This window comes from Gasterosteus aculeatus, chromosome 21 (assembly GCF_964276395.1).
Source record: "Gasterosteus aculeatus chromosome 21, fGasAcu3.hap1.1, whole genome shotgun sequence".
Classification (NCBI taxonomy): domain Eukaryota; kingdom Metazoa; phylum Chordata; class Actinopteri; order Perciformes; family Gasterosteidae; genus Gasterosteus; species Gasterosteus aculeatus.
Window position 1 is genome coordinate 8,720,272 of NC_135708.1, and position 14,952 is coordinate 8,735,223.

Sequence of the window (14,952 nt, forward strand, 5' to 3'; positions counted from 1 at the left end):
ACTCTATAGGTTATATGTAAACTCCCCTCACAACTGAACTAATCACTACCCTGGTTACCCTCGGGCTGAAAAGTACCCAAAGAAATTTACTGGGAAGGGAAATCAAAGCAGCTAGCAGCATTGAGAGGTTAAGATGGCCCACCCATTCAGAGGTTTTGTCTATTTTTGTGAGGTCTCAACCCCAGCGTGACGGCAGGAGGCCACTAGGGGGAGCCAAAGAACGCGTCCTCCGGAGTCAATCACCGGAATTCTAAACACCTGCGAGAGAGAAATACCTATAAAAGCAGCCCGACGCAGCGGGCAGGTTGTGAGGTATTGAATGTACACTTCTCTGCTGAACCGCTTTTTTGATTATCTACCCCTAAACCCCTTAGAACCTGTGACTCGACCTTCCGCCTGCCTCTGACCACGAACCTGCCTATTCCCCTGGACCAGAACCATCTGTTGCCTCCCGCGTTGCCGACCTACTGCCTGTCTTCGGAATTCCCACTTAGATTTGTCCCGGAACATAGTTACTATCTGTCCTTTAAAAATAAAGAAAGATTGGAAGCTCTGATCCTGAGTCCGAGTCTCCTTCCAGGGTCCAGACGTGACAGAATACCTCACCCGTATTCAAATGGAACCATCGGAGCTCCAACTTCGGCTCGCCCAGCAGGAGGAACGAGTTGAGGAGCTATGCCAGCTCCTACGCCAGTCCGCCACACCGGCGGTTCAACCCGCCATTCCTGCGGCATCCACCGGACCCGCCCCGATGGCTATGCCGGGAAAGTATGATGGCTCTCCTGGCAAATGCCTGGGATTCCTCATGCAGTGCGGGATGTATATCGCCCACCACTCTGCAAACTACCAAACGGAGAAGGACAGAGTCGACTTCGTCATCTCCCTGTTAACAGGAAGAGCCCTCGATTGGGCAACGGCCCTCTGGTCAGCGGGAGCCCCAGAACTTCTGTCTGAGCAACATTTTCAAGCACAGTTTAAAGAGGTGTTTGACCACCCCATTACCGGGAAAACAACGGGAGATTTGCTGTGCGAAATCCGGCAGGGCTCGCAAACGGTGTCAGATTACGCCCTGAGGTTCCGGACCCTCGCCGCTGGCAGCGGGTGGAGCGAGACCGCACTCCTGACCATCTACCGTCGCGGTCTCCGTCCTGAACTCCAGGCCGAACTGGCGTGCCGAGGGGATGTCACCCAGCTTGGCGATTACATCCGAGTATCCATTAGCGTGGGACACCTCCTCGAGTCCCGACGACCCCCGCGAGCCGGTTTTCCATCAGAGCCCACCTTTCCGGTAACACCTCCTCTGGCCGACGAGGGACCGGAGCCGATGCAGTTAGGTCGCCTGCCCCTGTCTCCAGCGGAGAGAATAAGGAGGATCAGGGAGCAGTTGTGCTTGTATTGTGGCGAGGCGGGACATCTCCTTCGGAACTGCCGACTCCGACCCCCCCGTCAGAAGGATGGCTGGACCTACACCTCCGCCAAGGTAGGACTGTCTCCAGTGTTAAACATGTCACGTCAACAACTAACCCTACCTACTGTTTTATCGTTGGGGAAAATGAAGCAGGAGGTACGTGGGTTGGTGGACTCGGGGGCGGCAGGGAATTTTATGGACCAACACTTGGCTCACCGTTTATCTGTGCCCCTCATCCCGGTGCGTCCTCCACTCCGAATCAACGCCTTGGATGGGCAGCCCCTGGGCACCGGAATGATTATGCACCAGACGGCTAACATCACTCTGCGGGTCGGAGCGCTGCACGAGGAGGACATAAGGTTCTTCATAGTGTCCTCTCCCCGGGAGCCTCTGATCCTAGGACACCCGTGGCTTGTGCTCCATGACCCTGTGATTTCGTGGAGACAAGGTGAGTTACTGACCTGGTCTCCTGAATGTATGTCCAGATGTCTGAACGTCACCTGCCGAGCCACCTCGGTGGAGGCAGCCACGGCTACAAAGACCCAGGCAGTACCCCCCTGCTACGAGACACTCCAGGAGGTATTCAGCAAACAAAAAGCCGCAGAGCTGGCTCCCCATCGACCATGCGATTGTGCTATCGAGCTGCTGCCAGAGGGACCGCTGCCGAGGGGTCGGATATACGCGCTGTCCCTACCAGAGGAGGAGGCCATGAACCGGTACGTCGAGGAATCCCTGCAGCAGGGCATCATCCGCCCCTCCACGTCCCCGGCCGCTTCAAGTTTCTTCTTCGTGGGAAAGAAAGATGGAGGGCTCCGTCCGTGTATCGATTACCGGGCATTGAATGCGATCACAGTGAAGAACCGGTTCCCTCTGCCCCTCATCCCCGCGGCCTTGGAACAGGTAGGAGGGGCAAGCATATACACTAAGCTTGATCTCCGTAGCGCTTACAACTTGGTGCGCATCCGGGAGGGCGATGAATGGAAAACGGCTTTCCTGACGGCAAGAGGGCATTACGAGTACCTGGTGATGCCTTACGGGCTCACAAACGCCCCCGCAGTATTCCAAGCCTTTATGAACGAACTCTTCCATGACATGATAAATCGGTTTCTTATTGTGTACATTGACGATCTGCTCATTTACTCCCACAGTATGGAGGAGCACGTCCAGCAGGTGCGTTTAGTGCTACAGCGTCTGCAGGCCAACCAACTCTACGTGAATGCGGAGAAAAGCCTGTTCCACGTCTCAACGCTCACCTTCCTTGGATACGTGCTTTCGCCAGGAGGGGTCGCCATGGACCAAGGCAAGGTAGACGCGGTGCACAACTGGCCTACACCAAACACCGTAAAGGAGCTCCAGCGGTTCCTGGGGTTCTCCAATTACTATCGGAGATTCATCCGGAACTTCGGGGCAATGGCTGCTCCACTTACCGCCCTTACGAGCCAGAAGAAAGGCAAACTCCCATGGTCTGACGCAGCCCAGAAGGCGTTCGACACCCTTAAGCTGGCGTTCACCTCAGCTCCCGTGCTGAACCAACCGGACCCCGACCGCCAGTTTATTGTCGAGGTGGACGCCTCCGAAGAAGGGGTCGGGGGTGTTCTATCCCAACGCACGGGGAGTCCCCCCAAGGTGCACCCATGTGCGTTCTTTTCAAAGAAACTGTCCCCGGCGGAAAGAAACTACGACGTGGGCAACCGGGAACTGCTAGCCATCAAACTCGCCCTGGAAGAATGGAGGCATTGGCTAGAGGGAGCTCGGCACCCCTTCATGGTCCTGACTGATCACCGCAACCTGGAGTATCTGAAAGGGGCAAGACGGCTAAACCCGCGTCAGGCCCGGTGGGCCTTGTTCTTCACGCGCTTCCAGTTTACCGTGTCGTACCAGCCCGGAGAGAAGAACGCAAAGGCGGACGCACTCTCACGACTATACGGGTCTCCGGCGTCTATGGGCGATCCCGAACCCATCCTACCGGACTCATATTTCGTCGGCCCCATCCACTGGGAGCTCGAGTCCGTCATCCAGGACGCGCTCCGCACAGACCCAGCACCACCTGACACCCCTGCCAACCGGGTCTATGTCCCCGCATCAGTGCGACCTCAACTCGTCCAGTGGAGTCACACCTCGTTGGGATCAGGACATCCAGGCATTACCCGAACCACTCAGCTCTTGTCCCAGAAATACTGGTGGAATTCGTTGGCCCCCGACGTGCGGGACTACGTGCTATCCTGTCCGGTCTGTGCACAAACTAAAACCCCCCGTCAACTCCCCGCCGGGGAGTTAGTACCGCTGCCCACTCCCCAGAGACCGTGGTCCCATGTGGCAGTGGACTTCCTCACCGACCTACCGGCGTCAGAGGGGTTTACTACTATTTTAGTATTAGTCGACAGGTTCTCTAAAATGTGTCGCTTTATACCCCTGTGTAACCTTCCTTCAGCCATAGAGATGGCAGAGTGTCTGTTCCTCCAGGTGTTTCGCCCGTTCGGCCTTCCAGAAGAAATCATCTCAGACAGAGGTCCTCAGTTCACGTCTCAGGTCTGGAGGGCGTTCTGCAACCGGCTGGGAATAAAGGTGAAGCTGACGTCCGGATACCATCCAGAGACCAACGGCCAAACCGAAAGACTCAACCAGGAACTGGGGAAGTACCTTCGTGGTTATTGCTTACAACATCCACATGATTGGTCCCGGTACGTGGCCTGGGCAGAATACGCACAGAACTCTACATTCCACTCGTCATTACGATTAACCCCGTTTCAGTGTGTGCTGGGATACCAGCCCCCATTGTTTCCCTGGGACACTAGGCCCGGTCCCGTACCGGCCGTAGAGGACTGGTTCCAACGCAGTGGCGAAGTCTGGGAGACCGCCCATCGTCACCTCCGCCAAGCCGCCAGCACGCAAAAGAAGTTCGCAGACCGACGACGCCGGCCCGCTCCCAGCTACCAAACGGGTCAGAGGGTGTGGCTATCCACGAGAAACTTGAAGCTGCGTCTGCCCTGCCGGAAGCTGTGGCCACGATACATCGGACCATTCAAAATCACCCATCGCATAAACCCGGTAACCTACCGACTGCTTCTACCTAAACATTATCGAATCTCGTCAGCATTTCACGTGTCTCTTCTGAAGCCTGTCCATGCTAGCCCTCTCCATCCATCTCTACCGACACCAACGCCACCTGCCCCACTGGAGATAGATGGGGGTCCGGCATACGCTATCACGGCGGTGCTGGATTCCAAACGTCTGCGGGACGGCCTCCATTACCTGGTGGACTGGGAAGGATACGGCCCTGAAAAACGATCATGGATCCCGGCCCGGGATGTCCTCTCCCAAGAACTAATAGAGGAGTTTCATCGGATGCGCCCGGATCGCCCTGCACCTCGCCCGCGGGGTCGCCCGCCGTCTACAGTGGCTCGACCGTCAGGAGCCGGCCGTGGAGGAGGGGGCTCTGTGAGGTCTCAACCCCAGCGTGACGGCAGGAGGCCACTAGGGGGAGCCAAAGAACGCGTCCTCCGGAGTCAATCACCGGAATTCTAAACACCTGCGAGAGAGAAATACCTATAAAAGCAGCCCGACGCAGCGGGCAGGTTGTGAGGTATTGAATGTACACTTCTCTGCTGAACCGCTTTTTTGATTATCTACCCCTAAACCCCTTAGAACCTGTGACTCGACCTTCCGCCTGCCTCTGACCACGAACCTGCCTATTCCCCTGGACCAGAACCATCTGTTGCCTCCCGCGTTGCCGACCTACTGCCTGTCTTCGGAATTCCCACTTAGATTTGTCCCGGAACATAGTTACTATCTGTCCTTTAAAAATAAAGAAAGATTGGAAGCTCTGATCCTGAGTCCGAGTCTCCTTCCAGGGTCCAGACGTGACAGAATACCTCACCCGTATTCAAATGGAACCATCGGAGCTCCAACTTCGGCTCGCCCAGCAGGAGGAACGAGTTGAGGAGCTATGCCAGCTCCTACGCCAGTCCGCCACACCGGCGGTTCAACCCGCCATTCCTGCGGCATCCACCGGACCCGCCCCGATGGCTATGCCGGGAAAGTATGATGGCTCTCCTGGCAAATGCCTGGGATTCCTCATGCAGTGCGGGATGTATATCGCCCACCACTCTGCAAACTACCAAACGGAGAAGGACAGAGTCGACTTCGTCATCTCCCTGTTAACAGGAAGAGCCCTCGATTGGGCAACGGCCCTCTGGTCAGCGGGAGCCCCAGAACTTCTGTCTGAGCAACATTTTCAAGCACAGTTTAAAGAGGTGTTTGACCACCCCATTACCGGGAAAACAACGGGAGATTTGCTGTGCGAAATCCGGCAGGGCTCGCAAACGGTGTCAGATTACGCCCTGAGGTTCCGGACCCTCGCCGCTGGCAGCGGGTGGAGCGAGACCGCACTCCTGACCATCTACCGTCGCGGTCTCCGTCCTGAACTCCAGGCCGAACTGGCGTGCCGAGGGGATGTCACCCAGCTTGGCGATTACATCCGAGTATCCATTAGCGTGGGACACCTCCTCGAGTCCCGACGACCCCCGCGAGCCGGTTTTCCATCAGAGCCCACCTTTCCGGTAACACCTCCTCTGGCCGACGAGGGACCGGAGCCGATGCAGTTAGGTCGCCTGCCCCTGTCTCCAGCGGAGAGAATAAGGAGGATCAGGGAGCAGTTGTGCTTGTATTGTGGCGAGGCGGGACATCTCCTTCGGAACTGCCGACTCCGACCCCCCCGTCAGAAGGATGGCTGGACCTACACCTCCGCCAAGGTAGGACTGTCTCCAGTGTTAAACATGTCACGTCAACAACTAACCCTACCTACTGTTTTATCGTTGGGGAAAATGAAGCAGGAGGTACGTGGGTTGGTGGACTCGGGGGCGGCAGGGAATTTTATGGACCAACACTTGGCTCACCGTTTATCTGTGCCCCTCATCCCGGTGCGTCCTCCACTCCGAATCAACGCCTTGGATGGGCAGCCCCTGGGCACCGGAATGATTATGCACCAGACGGCTAACATCACTCTGCGGGTCGGAGCGCTGCACGAGGAGGACATAAGGTTCTTCATAGTGTCCTCTCCCCGGGAGCCTCTGATCCTAGGACACCCGTGGCTTGTGCTCCATGACCCTGTGATTTCGTGGAGACAAGGTGAGTTACTGACCTGGTCTCCTGAATGTATGTCCAGATGTCTGAACGTCACCTGCCGAGCCACCTCGGTGGAGGCAGCCACGGCTACAAAGACCCAGGCAGTACCCCCCTGCTACGAGACACTCCAGGAGGTATTCAGCAAACAAAAAGCCGCAGAGCTGGCTCCCCATCGACCATGCGATTGTGCTATCGAGCTGCTGCCAGAGGGACCGCTGCCGAGGGGTCGGATATACGCGCTGTCCCTACCAGAGGAGGAGGCCATGAACCGGTACGTCGAGGAATCCCTGCAGCAGGGCATCATCCGCCCCTCCACGTCCCCGGCCGCTTCAAGTTTCTTCTTCGTGGGAAAGAAAGATGGAGGGCTCCGTCCGTGTATCGATTACCGGGCATTGAATGCGATCACAGTGAAGAACCGGTTCCCTCTGCCCCTCATCCCCGCGGCCTTGGAACAGGTAGGAGGGGCAAGCATATACACTAAGCTTGATCTCCGTAGCGCTTACAACTTGGTGCGCATCCGGGAGGGCGATGAATGGAAAACGGCTTTCCTGACGGCAAGAGGGCATTACGAGTACCTGGTGATGCCTTACGGGCTCACAAACGCCCCCGCAGTATTCCAAGCCTTTATGAACGAACTCTTCCATGACATGATAAATCGGTTTCTTATTGTGTACATTGACGATCTGCTCATTTACTCCCACAGTATGGAGGAGCACGTCCAGCAGGTGCGTTTAGTGCTACAGCGTCTGCAGGCCAACCAACTCTACGTGAATGCGGAGAAAAGCCTGTTCCACGTCTCAACGCTCACCTTCCTTGGATACGTGCTTTCGCCAGGAGGGGTCGCCATGGACCAAGGCAAGGTAGACGCGGTGCACAACTGGCCTACACCAAACACCGTAAAGGAGCTCCAGCGGTTCCTGGGGTTCTCCAATTACTATCGGAGATTCATCCGGAACTTCGGGGCAATGGCTGCTCCACTTACCGCCCTTACGAGCCAGAAGAAAGGCAAACTCCCATGGTCTGACGCAGCCCAGAAGGCGTTCGACACCCTTAAGCTGGCGTTCACCTCAGCTCCCGTGCTGAACCAACCGGACCCCGACCGCCAGTTTATTGTCGAGGTGGACGCCTCCGAAGAAGGGGTCGGGGGTGTTCTATCCCAACGCACGGGGAGTCCCCCCAAGGTGCACCCATGTGCGTTCTTTTCAAAGAAACTGTCCCCGGCGGAAAGAAACTACGACGTGGGCAACCGGGAACTGCTAGCCATCAAACTCGCCCTGGAAGAATGGAGGCATTGGCTAGAGGGAGCTCGGCACCCCTTCATGGTCCTGACTGATCACCGCAACCTGGAGTATCTGAAAGGGGCAAGACGGCTAAACCCGCGTCAGGCCCGGTGGGCCTTGTTCTTCACGCGCTTCCAGTTTACCGTGTCGTACCAGCCCGGAGAGAAGAACGCAAAGGCGGACGCACTCTCACGACTATACGGGTCTCCGGCGTCTATGGGCGATCCCGAACCCATCCTACCGGACTCATATTTCGTCGGCCCCATCCACTGGGAGCTCGAGTCCGTCATCCAGGACGCGCTCCGCACAGACCCAGCACCACCTGACACCCCTGCCAACCGGGTCTATGTCCCCGCATCAGTGCGACCTCAACTCGTCCAGTGGAGTCACACCTCGTTGGGATCAGGACATCCAGGCATTACCCGAACCACTCAGCTCTTGTCCCAGAAATACTGGTGGAATTCGTTGGCCCCCGACGTGCGGGACTACGTGCTATCCTGTCCGGTCTGTGCACAAACTAAAACCCCCCGTCAACTCCCCGCCGGGGAGTTAGTACCGCTGCCCACTCCCCAGAGACCGTGGTCCCATGTGGCAGTGGACTTCCTCACCGACCTACCGGCGTCAGAGGGGTTTACTACTATTTTAGTATTAGTCGACAGGTTCTCTAAAATGTGTCGCTTTATACCCCTGTGTAACCTTCCTTCAGCCATAGAGATGGCAGAGTGTCTGTTCCTCCAGGTGTTTCGCCCGTTCGGCCTTCCAGAAGAAATCATCTCAGACAGAGGTCCTCAGTTCACGTCTCAGGTCTGGAGGGCGTTCTGCAACCGGCTGGGAATAAAGGTGAAGCTGACGTCCGGATACCATCCAGAGACCAACGGCCAAACCGAAAGACTCAACCAGGAACTGGGGAAGTACCTTCGTGGTTATTGCTTACAACATCCACATGATTGGTCCCGGTACGTGGCCTGGGCAGAATACGCACAGAACTCTACATTCCACTCGTCATTACGATTAACCCCGTTTCAGTGTGTGCTGGGATACCAGCCCCCATTGTTTCCCTGGGACACTAGGCCCGGTCCCGTACCGGCCGTAGAGGACTGGTTCCAACGCAGTGGCGAAGTCTGGGAGACCGCCCATCGTCACCTCCGCCAAGCCGCCAGCACGCAAAAGAAGTTCGCAGACCGACGACGCCGGCCCGCTCCCAGCTACCAAACGGGTCAGAGGGTGTGGCTATCCACGAGAAACTTGAAGCTGCGTCTGCCCTGCCGGAAGCTGTGGCCACGATACATCGGACCATTCAAAATCACCCATCGCATAAACCCGGTAACCTACCGACTGCTTCTACCTAAACATTATCGAATCTCGTCAGCATTTCACGTGTCTCTTCTGAAGCCTGTCCATGCTAGCCCTCTCCATCCATCTCTACCGACACCAACGCCACCTGCCCCACTGGAGATAGATGGGGGTCCGGCATACGCTATCACGGCGGTGCTGGATTCCAAACGTCTGCGGGACGGCCTCCATTACCTGGTGGACTGGGAAGGATACGGCCCTGAAAAACGATCATGGATCCCGGCCCGGGATGTCCTCTCCCAAGAACTAATAGAGGAGTTTCATCGGATGCGCCCGGATCGCCCTGCACCTCGCCCGCGGGGTCGCCCGCCGTCTACAGTGGCTCGACCGTCAGGAGCCGGCCGTGGAGGAGGGGGCTCTGTGAGGTCTCAACCCCAGCGTGACGGCAGGAGGCCACTAGGGGGAGCCAAAGAACGCGTCCTCCGGAGTCAATCACCGGAATTCTAAACACCTGCGAGAGAGAAATACCTATAAAAGCAGCCCGACGCAGCGGGCAGGTTGTGAGGTATTGAATGTACACTTCTCTGCTGAACCGCTTTTTTGATTATCTACCCCTAAACCCCTTAGAACCTGTGACTCGACCTTCCGCCTGCCTCTGACCACGAACCTGCCTATTCCCCTGGACCAGAACCATCTGTTGCCTCCCGCGTTGCCGACCTACTGCCTGTCTTCGGAATTCCCACTTAGATTTGTCCCGGAACATAGTTACTATCTGTCCTTTAAAAATAAAGAAAGATTGGAAGCTCTGATCCTGAGTCCGAGTCTCCTTCCAGGGTCCAGACGTGACAATTTTCCGCTTGCAGCTGCACAGACTAGCCTGATATTTTCATCCTGCTTCCCTAAATGACTGGATGAAGGTTGTAATCCCGACAACACAATATCCAACGTATGCTGCTCTCTGCTTGAAACTCAATCTGTCATACGAACCATTAAATCTCTTGCACCCTAAACCCTTTTTGATATGAGTTACACCATCGGCAATATTTCGTCTGAGGAAACAAGAAATACTCTGGGACTGTCACAGAGTGCATCAGAGACATCACTACGGCACCCACTCTGGACTTTTAATTTCAGTATGACTGATAATGTATTTCCTCCACAGGCAGGAATATTTAAATGACTGTTCTTGTTCAATTGCATTACAAAGTGGATTAGAGGTGCAGACCATGAACTTTATAAAAATACTTTGTTACCTACTAATCATTTTATGTTCCAGCTCCCAGTTCCATGACAACTAAAGTAAAAGACGGGCTGAAAGGTTATTGTGCACATGAATGGGGGCAGTATGGCTTTCACACTATAGAAGCTGCTCGACCTGTTAAACTATTTTCTGCCGCCGCAGATAATTACCAGCCGGAGAATGCTGCACACGCTGCTGAAGGGGCTTACAGGCACAAACGGCACACCTTCAAACTCTGTCAATGTGCTGTTACCAGGGGGGGGCTGTTTTGTTTGGATGAATGTGGAATGCACGTGTACGTGTTTGTGTGAAACGGGAGATGGAGACGCAGGGAAACGGGGGTGAATGAGGTCCGAAACAATGCGGAGGGAGACAAACAGCAGCCAAAGGCTGTGTTTGTGCTCGCAGAGGAGGGCCTGAAAAGTCCCCACACCGCTGACTCTTAAGGGGCGGGCGGGGCGGTGGTGGTGGTGGTGCGGAGGTGGTTTCAGTCAGATCAAGGTCTGGAGTAATTGCTACAAAAGGCTGCGTTCCTCCTCTGAGGCGGTTGGGGTGAGGTGAAGCTGAGTGTGAACGGAATCAACAGAGGACTGAATAGAGAGCTTCAAAAGTTTTAGAGACTTTATGGTAATAGAAAAAGAACAATGGACCTGAAACATTTTTGGGGATTTTCCTTATTGAAACGGCGGGGGGGGGGGCAGAGAGAATAGAACAAAACAACGATAGATATGGCTTCATTATGAGTAAAAACATTTACAGTGACATTTAGTGAAGCGGGGAGGATGTGTGAATAAATATGCATAATGTTGCCGGGAAGCATGGAGAGCTTCTCAGGGGCAGAAGGAGGGTGAGAGTGATGGCTCCTGAATTAATGATGAGGGAGCCTACTGTCTCCAGGTCTGCATGTGGGTCTGCACATGTGGCAGCGTTTCACTGCAAATGGTGTGACTGTGTATATGTGTTTGATCATGGGGCACGCACAAACACACACACACACACACACATATCCAACGCAATCTTGCAGCACCCCAATTTCAGCACTGATGGAAATTACCCAATCCTCGATACCTAATCAAGAGACCATTTCTTTTTGGAGACACGCAGATTCACATTAGTCTCTTATTCTTAATTACATTTCTGAAAAGCTCGGGAGCAGAACGACAGGCAAATTCTAATTTTTAGTCTAGATATATAATTTTATCTTTTTCAAGGTTTTTTTTTCTCCCCTTTACGAGGCTGCGATGATGAATATTGGGCTGCTCATCATCAAACGCACAGAGAGGAGCCCCCAGAGATTAGGGCAATGGAGGGTAGGGAGGGGGGTGTAGAGCGGGGAGGAACTGTCAGGGAGAAATCCTATGTAGGTCAATGAAGAACTGCACTGGGATATTGCCTCAGCTCACAGTCTGAGAAGCTGATTTGATTTCCGGTGAATCCATCCGACTTCAATTATGAGAGATTACTGTCGCTAAAATCACCTTGGCGACTGCGGGAGAAACCCTCAGCTCTCAGGGGGATGTATACATAGAGATCTATACAGTAAATTGGAAAAAAAAATATATATAGTTAAATTCTGTCAAAAGTTATTCAAAGAAAGCTTATTCGTACTGTTTCTTCAGTGTTAAGGTGTGTCTTTCAGATACAAGCCTGCCGGTAGCAGGGAGGGAGCTAGCCTTCACTATTCATCCACTCCTCAATGGCTGTACTAACATCTTTTGGACATTGAATAACAGTTAAAAGCGACCCCACTATATTGGATAAAATAAATACTGGGTGAAAGAAAGATTGTTTCCACGTCTACGAAAGAACAAAAACTCCCACCCCATGCTCAAAAAACATTCCCACCCAACCCCAAATCCTTTCTTGAAAATTCAATAGACACACTGCTTCCTGATATGTGAATGATGATAAGTGCAATATCTATCTATTATGAACGTGAAGGCTCAATATTGTCGTCCAGTTCAAGTTTTGTCCAGAACAACAACGTTGAGTTTAGGTGGTAAGTCTACCTGCAAGTCCACATCAGAAGTGAGACGCAACACGCCTTTAAAAATGGCCTTTTATCTGTTGTTACCAACTGTTAAAACTCTACTACTTTGTTAGTTTTAGGCAACAAAACTACATGGTTAGGGTTTGATGACAATTAAGGTTTGGTCGTTATCAAGGTTTAAAGTGAGATAAATATAATATATAACAATATAAACCATAATCATGCAACATGACACTGCACATTCTTAACTCTTCTTTGTGACAGATCTGGGTGGAGGTGGTGGAATGTATTGGGATATTGTTCCTCTTTTTAACACACTCGCTCTATGCCCTCTGTGTAGTTTATTTATTTATTTCATGATATACAAATCTACGGCACCTTTAACGTTGTGTTGGTGAATAGTGGTGGCAGGTTACCTTCTGATTATGGTGACTATTTCCCTAGTAAAATAAAAATCCTCTGTCAGTTGAAATAAAACCTCCCATGCTTTGTTCAGTTAGTAATTGCCACAACAGGTGGTAAACCTAGCTGCCCCTCTGGCCCTGCAATCTCACAGGGGGGGTAAAAATACACACAACAGGGTGAGAAATGGAGCCTGAAACTGCTGCCACGGTCAGCACAAAGCTTAGTGTCCTAGTAATTAACAAGAGGAAATCCCAACAATGGCTGCCTGCCTGTGATTGTAAAGATTAGCTGAAACAGTGAGACGAGCTACTGAGGAAGAGGAGACGCTGGCCTTTGTACATAAGGGTGTGTGTGCGTGTTGCTGGAGGGGTGGGTACCCTATCCGTCTCACTGTTTGAGCTGTACCACTCATACAGATTGTATGCTGATATCACATCAAGTTGTTGAAATAGCTACTGGGAAATATTTTCATGTAATTGTTTAATAACTTTATGATTACCTCTTGTATTTCCAACGTTTGTCGCAAGGTCGGAGTGGTGTCATGAAGCCACTATCATGTGACAGGACTGGTGATCTTGTCTTGGATTATTTACAGAAGACTGACATGATGCGGCTTTCCAGATTGAGCCAATGAGCTCTTAGGAAAAAAGGCTCATGTTTGATTAAGACCCAACGTGTGCAGGAAGTCGCTGTTGCACCGAGATGTGTCATTCATATAAATGCACGGTCACAAAACCAACATAATTAAACTTAGATGCAACCCTTAGAAAGAAGTGTATGGCTTGAGGGCACTTTTCACATCAGATGTATGAGTTCTACCCAAAGACCATGGGTTGGCACCATGTTAAATGCATTTCATTATCATCGTGTTGTATCTCACACTACTACTACCCAACATTTTTGTGGCATGAGAGTAAAGGATTTATTTGTCAATACGAATGAATTTCCTAGTGCAGAACACATTTCCAATCACATGTTGCTTAGCGTATAACATCATCCTGAGGCTGTGCATGAGGAAGACTCCATGACATGCAAGTTGCAAGACCATTAATAAAACAGTGGATAACCATCGTCTGTATAAAAGCTATAGTTGAGTATAGTCTACCTGAGCAGAGAGTGAATTTTCTTTCCCTTTGTGTATGTTGTTATCAGAGCTTCTGTTTGCTCTTTTAGTGCATACCTGACCATACCCCACTGGTTGGTTAACAGCCACCCCTTTGAGGGGCAATACCCAAATTTATATACAGTACCATCAAATCTATAACAATATTAGATTGATAATACTGATAAATGTGGGAGGACTACATAAGTGTAGTCCTGTGGATCTCAGCCATGGGGTCAGTCCCCTTGAACGGGTCACAAGATGTTTCTGTGGGGGATCATGAGACGAATAATAGAAGAGGAGAGAAAAATAATACACAGTAGTTTCAGTTTTTGAAACTCCAAACTATTTTTTTCCTTGCTTTTTAAATGATTGGATCATGTTACCCCTTCAGGCCTTTTTGTTTAAATGAAACCATGTGACAAGCTTGGAGTTGAACTGCAAAGAACTCATAGAAATCTCAAATGTGACAAGGGCCCTACTATACACTGCTTTCTTTGTAAGTGGTCAAAAGCCAAAACAAGCCTGTTAATATTAAACAATGTTCTGGCCGATGTGATAGGAATAACGTTTATCATACAAATATTGTTTTGATTACATAATATCCCTCAATATTTCTCTCTGAATTGTACTGACATAGCATAAAACAATATAAATGGAAATACTTAAAATTGTACTCAAGTGCAGTAGTTTAAATGGGGGGAAAACACTCTATTCTTGCACGGAAATCTTATCCACTTATTTTCTGTCACATCCAAATTTTGTTTCATCTGATGAGGGAGTCTGGAGGAAGTTGTATCCAATGATATAAAATTCAAATATATGCACCAACACCAACCTATTTAGCTTTGTGCAGCTGTAATTGCAAGGAAATGACAGACGTGTGTTAACCCTTGTAAGGTGTTTTCACTTTTCATCAAAACAAAAATAATATGATTCATTATTTTTTCAAAGCTAGACTTATTGGCCTTTGCTCATTTTCTGCAAAGAAGATATATCAGACAAAACTTTCAGCGACCGCACACCGTAACCCCCCCTACACATTTATATTGCATACAGGGTGATCGGGTTCACTGGACCCGAGCTAATAAAAGTGTGGAAATTGTAGGT

General features: G+C 51.6%; 1 protein-coding gene across 1 annotated transcript; it reads left to right on the forward strand.

Moving 5' to 3' along the window:
• Positions 1-2,056: 2,056 nt before the first annotated feature.
• On the forward strand, positions 2,057-7,162 carry LOC144390462 (uncharacterized). Its single transcript, XM_078096960.1, has 4 exons — positions 2,057-2,308; positions 2,557-4,846; positions 5,260-6,987; positions 7,145-7,162. The coding sequence occupies exons 2-4, from the start codon at positions 2,558-2,560 to the stop codon at positions 7,160-7,162; spliced, it is 4,035 nt and encodes a 1,344-aa protein (XP_077953086.1). The 5' UTR covers positions 2,057-2,308; position 2,557.
• The last annotated feature ends 7,790 nt before the right edge of the window (positions 7,163-14,952 follow it).